This window comes from Grammomys surdaster, unplaced genomic scaffold (genome assembly GCF_004785775.1).
Source record: "Grammomys surdaster isolate TR1022 unplaced genomic scaffold, NIH_TR_1.0 1164, whole genome shotgun sequence".
Taxonomy (NCBI): domain Eukaryota; kingdom Metazoa; phylum Chordata; class Mammalia; order Rodentia; family Muridae; genus Grammomys; species Grammomys surdaster.
The window spans coordinates 414,892-422,856 of record NW_021605583.1 but is presented as its reverse complement, the minus strand read 5'-3'; the positions used below and the strand labels follow the sequence as shown (position 1 = coordinate 422,856).

General features: G+C 39.9%; 1 protein-coding gene across 2 annotated transcripts in view; it reads right to left on the bottom strand.

The window, feature by feature from the left end:
• Window positions 1-4,208: 4,208 nt before the first annotated feature.
• Window positions 4,209-7,965, bottom strand: part of Dixdc1 (DIX domain containing 1) — a 64,136-nt gene continuing 60,379 nt past the window's right edge. For both annotated transcript variants that reach the window (XM_028783817.1, XM_028783818.1), the window contains one exon: window positions 4,209-7,802. In XM_028783817.1, the coding sequence (XP_028639650.1) occupies window positions 7,722-7,802 (81 nt within the window). In that variant the 3' untranslated portion in view covers window positions 4,209-7,721. The remainder of the gene's footprint in view (window positions 7,803-7,965) is intronic.

The following is a 7,965-nucleotide window of genomic DNA, read 5'->3' as shown; positions in this document are numbered from 1 at the left end:
TACCCCCAAATTACCACCGTATCCTCTTAAATAGCGAAAATATTTAAGACACACAACAGACAAGGTGGCACATTCCTTTAATTATAGCATTCGGGAGGCAGAAGCAGGTGGATTTCTAAGTTCCAGGCCAGCCTGGTTCATTGCCAGGCCAGCTTGGGCTACACACTGAGATTCTTTTTTAAAAGAAAGGTTTAAGATACAACTTTGCGAAAGCCATTGTATTCTGCAGTTCTGTGAACTCAATAAGAAAACAACAATAAAAACGTTTCTTAAACTATGGAGTAACAATGTGGGGTCAAAAGAAAAAAAAAAAACGGCAACACTGAAAAGCTTCCGAACCCAACCACGCCAACCTAAGTTGTTTCTGGTTGCTGCTTGCCTATACCGAATCCCACCCCATGTCACTGCAGCTGTGGCTCTGAGGACACCCGTGCCCTTTGCACTGCCATGCTCTCGGTGTCACACAAGGCCAGCCAACACTGCTTGAAACACCTTGGCACAGATTCACATGTATGGTGTGATTCGCACTGGTTTTACTGTACAAAGTTTTCTGCTCTCACGTGAACATAATAGTTTTAATTGCAGAAAGCAGACGTTTCCCATAGTTATTCCTTATAAACATTATAGTCGTATAATCTTTAGGTTGAATTGTTAGAGTATTTGAATTTTAAAATTGCTGTGGCCGATTTGAATTTTATAGAAAATCAATGAATTTTGTTTTGAGATTAGGTCTAAATTTTCCAGTAAATGTCTCCTTAGATTTTTCCATTTTATGTTACATATTTTTAAATAAAATATGACATTATTTTCTGTGTATATGCTAACACACTTAACCTCTGAGCCGTCTCTGCAGCCCAACACTGAGCTATCTTGCTAGCTCATATGTGACATATGTTACATATTTATGTGAAGCAGCATCCTCAATATTGACAACTATAAAATATTAATCAACTATGTATTGCAGTATCATATATTTAAGTCGACTTTTTTTTTTACTTGCAACACAGTTCACACAGGATATCCCATTTATAGGACTAAACTATGTGTCCATCTTAAAAGAATGTCTAGCTAAATGGGTATATATACAATTAATTTTTTTCAGTCACAAATAATGGAGTTTGTCATTCACAAAATGGATGCAACTTAATTAAGCAAATTAACTATCTCAGATAAATATTGTATATTTTCTCTCATTTGTGATCCTAGACTTTATGCTCGAAATCATATATGTTTATATACCAGGGACATAGAAATGAAACAAAAGGGATTAATGGCTAGAGGAAAGGGAAGAAGGAGTGGTAAAGAGGTATGGCTAAGAATATGCTCACAGTCTATCGTATGCTGTATGAGAATGTCTTTATGAAAGTCTACACTGTGTACAATGAATTTATAGTATGGTATGCACATGTCTACACACATACATAGGAGCAAGCATATTTAAAAAATATTAAGGCTGGGTGTATAGCTGAGTTAGAAAAGTGCTTAGCATGCATCAAGTTCTGAGTTCAGTCCTTAGCACCTGATGAACTATGTAATCCCAGCATTTGGGAAGTGGAGCAGGAAAATCAGAAGTTCAAGGACATCGTTAGCTATGTAATCAGTTCAAGGCCAGTCTAACACGAGATACTATATATACATACATATATGTATAAATATATATCATATATTAGTATAAAAAGATAGGTGTGTATAGTTTTGCCATATTCTGTCCCTAAAGCATTGTATGCCCTATCAGCAATGTATGGGATTACCAGGTTTCCCAGAGCCTCACCACAGAATACGTTCATATCATTCTTTTTGGAGGTAGAAGGGGTGTCAAAAATGTCGTTTTTCTTTGTAATTTTTAATTTATAAGTTACATCTATTTATTGTGTGTGGTATGTATCCACAGGGCACACATATGAAGGTGGTCAGAGGACAACTTTTGAGAGTCTCTTCTCTTTGACTATGTTCATTCCAGCAATAGAACTCAAGTTTAGGGGAAAGCACTTTTACCCCAGTGAACCATTCCCTCAGCCTATCATGTGTAATTTTCATAGATATGTGTGAGAAATTATATATATATGTAGAGGTGATATTTACGGACCAGAGCAGCACCCTGGCCGGTTTTTTCTCTGGCAGCCGCCATGTTCTCACTGCTCCTCGGCTCTGACCGGGGCTCCAGCTAGCTAGATGGACAGGTCCTGGCACCCACGAGATGCCAGCGTGGGGGATGGCTCTGCCAATCCCCCACGCTGCATCCACAAAGCTCTGCATTCTCAAAGCTCAGCTGAACTCCAGACAATATCTGCCATCCTCACAGTATCCAGTAGAAACGAGGCTCTTCCGGGCGGTGGTGGCGCACGCCTTTAATCCCAGCACTTGGGAGGCAGAGGCGGGCGGATTTCTGAGTTCGAGGCCAGCCTGGTCTACAGAGTTCCAGGACAGCCAGGGCTACACAGAGAAACCCTGTCTCGAACTCCCCCTCCCCCCAAAAAAAGAAATGAGACTCTTAAAGCTTAATGGTTATCTAAAGGATTTATATATTTAGAAATGCTCAATCAACAAAATGCCCACACAATTAGAGTCATTACCCAATATCTAACCTTTTCATAGAAGTTGCTACCCAGGACAGCTTTCGACCCATCGGTGGTTCTCCATGATCCATAGCCTCCTTCTCTTCCCCTTCCTCTCTTTCTCCCCTCCCCTTTCTTTCTCTCCCCTCTCCTTCTCCTCTTCTTCTCCCAGCTCCACCTCTTCTTCTACTGCCTAATCACTGAGCTCCACTGCTAATACAATATAGCAGAATAAATATCCTACCACATATATATATATATATATGTATATATATATATATATATGCATATATATATGATATAGTTTATAGATTTAATTCTATATGTAAAAACAAGCATATCTAATTGTATGGAAATTTGATTTCATCTTTAATAAATGGCAAAACTACTAAAGAATTATCTTTAAATAACTTTTATTTAATATTCTATTTGTAATATTATATACATCTATAACCAGGGATCATGTGGAAATCCCTCAGGAGAAGGAAACCCAAGTGGAAGAATTTCGGAACCCCTGCCACAGAAAGGCCTGCATGCATATGAGCAGTTATTGAGTAATGATTTATGTGCAACATTTATGAAATAGGTATCCATTGTATGGTTTATATAATTAGAAAGCGTTGTCATTTCTGAACTGAAAGTGACATTAAATTAGGAGGAAGCATGTGGTGTATTTATGCTGATTCCTCAGTGTACAGATGGTCAGAGAACACTAAGAACACAACAAGAAATTGGAGGAAAAAAAGTTAAAACTGATAGCCATGACTGTTGTTCTGTTGTTCCAGCACCAGGCAGCCAGTTTGAGGCTAGCTTGGGCTACCTACATGTACTATAAATAAATAAATAAATAAATAAATAAATAAATAAATAAATAAATAAATAAATTCTTAAATTTCCTAGCCCTTGGAAGGCAGAGGCAGGCAGATCTCTGTTGAGTTCCAGGTCAGACCCTGTCTCAAACATAACAAAGTTGGAAATACATAATCAGAAACCAAGTGAAAGAAAGCACTCGGAGCTAAAAGTTGAAATCTACTAAGCAATTAAACTGGTAACATTAAGTGATAAATGAAGCCTGCTTGATTTCGGGGCAGCGTAGCCTTTAAACTGATTTGTGAATTCCTTATTCAGTTCAGGCTGTGGACGTAGTCTATGCCTGTGGTTCCAGACCGCAGAGGCTGAAGGAAAGTGATTAATTATCTGAATATGTCAGTTCAGAGAACATGGTGAGATGCTGTCTCAAAATAGAAAAATAAATATCCATTGCTGTCTGGGCTCCTCAGTGGCTTGGCGGTAGAAATCATAGATAGCATGCACAGGGTTCAGCATTCAGTTTTAAACACTTCTGAGCAACTAGGGTTCGAATTGCATTTGAAGACTGATGTTACACAGTTTATACTCTCAGGCTCTTATGTGTCTATACATTTACATATGCTTTCAAAAGAGTTGCAATGGATCTTGATCTATCTTATGCTTACATTAGAAATACCTACAGTAAAATATCTCTAGCAATAAAACAATCCTTATCTCCACCCTCCTGATAATGAGCAAACATGCTACCAGGGAGATCACTCAAGGAAATTTACCTTCACTAAATGTAAATGGCTTTACTGGCTGATCTCAGGTAAGAGATATAAATGAAAATGATGAAGTGGATTTAGTTTGCAAACTCCATTTTATTCATAGTGCGAGTGTTTGGTTGTGACTTGTTCACAATTCTGGTACATATAGGCAGTTAAAATGGGTTATTACTTTGATAATTGGAAACCTCTGGCATAACAGTCTATGAAAACACTGTAAAACAGAATACATGGTAAGAATCTCTGAAAGCAATGGTTACAAACATACATGTTTCTAAGAAAATAGACTTTACATATATGTATTTAAGCAAGCCATACCTCTTAAGTTTGACAAATAAGAGTGTGCAATCATGATACTTATGAGTAAAAATGAAAATTTTAACTATAACTGATATGATTTTCAGTAACTGAGTATTCTTAAGTTGGATGTGGAACATAAAGATATTTTCATAATTTAGTCATCCTAGTCAAAAGAGCTGAAAACTCAGTCCAAAAGGAGCATTGCAGTGGCCAAATGTATCTAACCCACACTTCTGTTTAACCCAGACACAGATCTCATTATAGGCCAGACTGGCATTAACCTGGTACTCCTCCTGCCTCAGTCTCCCAAATGTTGGAATTACAGGCATGTATCTATCACCAGGCAGAAGCTTTAGGTACAAACTGTAAAGTGTTCCAGCTGATTTAGGGAATTGAGCAAGATGACACTCCTCAGTTTTTAAATAACTCAACTAAATTAGCATTTGAAGTCATTTTTAAGATTTGTTTTTATTATTTTTACTTATGTATATATAGGTGTCTATGTAGGTACATTTCCACACGTGAGTACATTTGTTTTGGCTTTCCTTTTGGTCTTGGTTTTTGTTGTTTTCAAGACAAGAGTCTCACTATGTAGTTCTGGCTGTCACGGAACTTACTAAGTAGACCACGATAGCCTTAAACTCAAAGAGATCCCCTGCCTCTGACTCCACCGTGCTGGAATTAAAGGGCTGAACTTCCTCCCCCTCCCCCCCAAGGAAAGAGAATGTCAGCAAGACCGGCTAGCCTATGCCAGTGTCACTAGGAAACAACAGTTTCAAGCCTCAAGTTCTCCAAGATCCGTGGTTCTCAACCTTCCTAACGCTGTAACCCTTTAACACAGTTCATGCTGTGATTCCCCAGCCAGAGAACTATGTCTGCTCCTGTTGTAACTCACAGTGTAAGTATCTGTGGTTTCCAGTGGTCTTAAGCGGCCCCTGGGAAAGGGCTGTTTGATCCCCAAAGGGGTCACAACCTACAGATAGAAAACTGCATCCTTGAGTTTAACCAAATAGGAGATTATTCAAAAGAGAATGAATTTATGCTTGCCCCTACCCTGAAGACTCCAGAATTATGGACCGGGATGAGGATCCCTGACCCATGGTGTACAGGAATTAATGAGATACATCCTCTGGAAGAGATGCTCAACCATTTCACTTCTGGCACATGAGATTAATGAACTCCATTCTCCCTGGATTCAACCTCTGCGTTTTCTGTAGGCACTAAGGCCATGAGGGTCCTTTTCTAAAAATGAGAAAAAATAAAACACGATGTAGAGGACTTGAAGTTTTTTCTTTGATTTAATTTTTGCTGAAAAGTTAATTTCACATAATGTTAAGACTGCTGAAAGAAAACGGACAAGGACAATCTCATTTAAGAGGCAGACATTCAAGGTAACTTGTATCTGGACTGCACTATTGCGTTTACCCTGATCACTTTCATGCTGTCAAACAGTAAAACATTAAAGTTCATGCAACAGAGAAATTGGTGAGACATGGGCTTTTTAATCCCTCCAGTCAACTTGGAAAAAAACGGAAATAACATTTTTCTTCTGTTGGCTTTCACAATGACTTGTTCTTGCTTATGGCTGACTTTCCTGAACTTTCCTAGTTACAGCTGATGAAAAATTGTTCTTCAATAGAAGACCAGCGTAGTGTGCATGGAAGACATCAGGTCTTTTTGATCTCATGTCTTTTAGAAGAGCAATCAACTAGAAAAAATAAAATAAAAAAGATCTCCACCACTAAAAGCAGGGAGAATTGGACAGAACTAACTGCCATTAGTATACTCGTAACAAAATAAAGCTTGTTCTGAAACCACAAGAGGCAGTAGGAAGAGACGGTAGAAAAGCTACTGGGAGTGGTAGGAAATGGAGAGAGTCTGGGAACGTGAGAGTACACAGAAGTCACTCAGTTATCAAAATAGACATGGCTGTCAGACAAAAGCAAACGAGTACAAAACAATTCTCAAACATGGACTATTTTTAAAAGACATGTCTATATAAAACAATATGACGTTATCTCAGCGTTCCAAAGAGTATTCTGTTCAAATGGCTGAAAATGGGAGACACAGAGACAGGCGGGTCGCAGAACTGAGCCATCTGTCCCACTCTTCTGTTTGGCAGTGTACAGTGTGGTTGCAGACTGCTTGGAGCGACTGTGTAAGTAGGTAACCATGGCTGACTGATGACGAGGTGCTAGGTGAGTGGATGAGAAAACCCAAGTGAGTGAGAAACCTCTGGAAGTTGAACTCTTTAGCTTTATACTTGACAATGTTGCAGTAAGAAATGACTTCACCTTGAATCAACCCTGCCATTCACGACTCCCTCACGCTCCATGCCCAGTGGGTTCACTGTCCCCTGAGGGAACAGCCTAAGCTAACTGTAATATAAAATAACTGCAGCCTTGAAGTGAGAGGCAGACCAGGAAGTCGTGCTCAGTACTCAAACACAAATTACTGGTCTGTCTCCTTGTAAAGGCGATGGCATGAGTTCGAGTCAGGGGATGTGGGTAGCAGCACCTTTCTGTATCCTCCTGGATTCTTAAGGAGTCTCTCACTTCTCTCATTCTTTTCAAACACAACATTTATCTGTTTGGAGAAAAATAAATGGCTCTAAAGTTAAAGAGTCCCCAAAGAAAACCAACAGCATGTGAAAAATGCCCTCAGTGGGCTAAGGACAAGCTGCAGAGTCAGGTAAAACCAGAAGAGGCAGCCCAAGGTCTTAATGATGGTTTTGGCGTAGTATAGCACAAATGGGCAACCCTCTCCCCACCCAGTCAACAAGTCAGCATCATTCACGTCCAGGCCAGTTTTACTTGGGCTTTCATGTTTGGTACCACCTCACAGGTCACTCCTGGTTCGCAATGTCTGCAAAGAACCAGAAAAGTTGGTACCTCTTATCTGTAAGTACAAATGCTGGGACTCTGATTGCTGCAACCATTGAGGCCAACACAATGGAGTGATGCATCCACGTCTAGGTTCCAGACTATAGCAGCCATGCCCCTGTGAGAGAGGGGTCATCCTTCCCGGGTGGTTAAGGCCTTCGGTTTGATGTCCTCAGAGTAGAATAAAACACTGTTCCCACGGACAAGGAGCTCCAGATGAACCCATGCTCTATGTTTTGGACAGAGATTTGAAGTACCAGATATGCCAGGCACACAAACAGGACTGGCCTGTGACCATCATACTTGAAGAAGCTTCTTTTTGGCAGCACGAATTAGAAACTTCTCGACGTACTCTGGTGTTAGTCCTCTTTCCTGAGAGCAACAGCCAGGTTGTATCCAGGGTCCCGTTAATTCTCTCTATGGTCTTCTTCCACCCAGGCTACAATTTTCCCTTCCCATCCAGGGATGGCATCATCATCATGGAAAACCTAGTTTAAGAAAAAAAGCCATAATGGAAAAAATATTACAAGGCTATGAGGGCTAGGGAGTCGAATAATTTGAATAAGAATGCTCCCCAAGAACTCATATGTTGGAATGCTTAGACATCAAGGAGTGGCACTACTCGGAAGAGATTAGCAAGTGCGGCCTTGT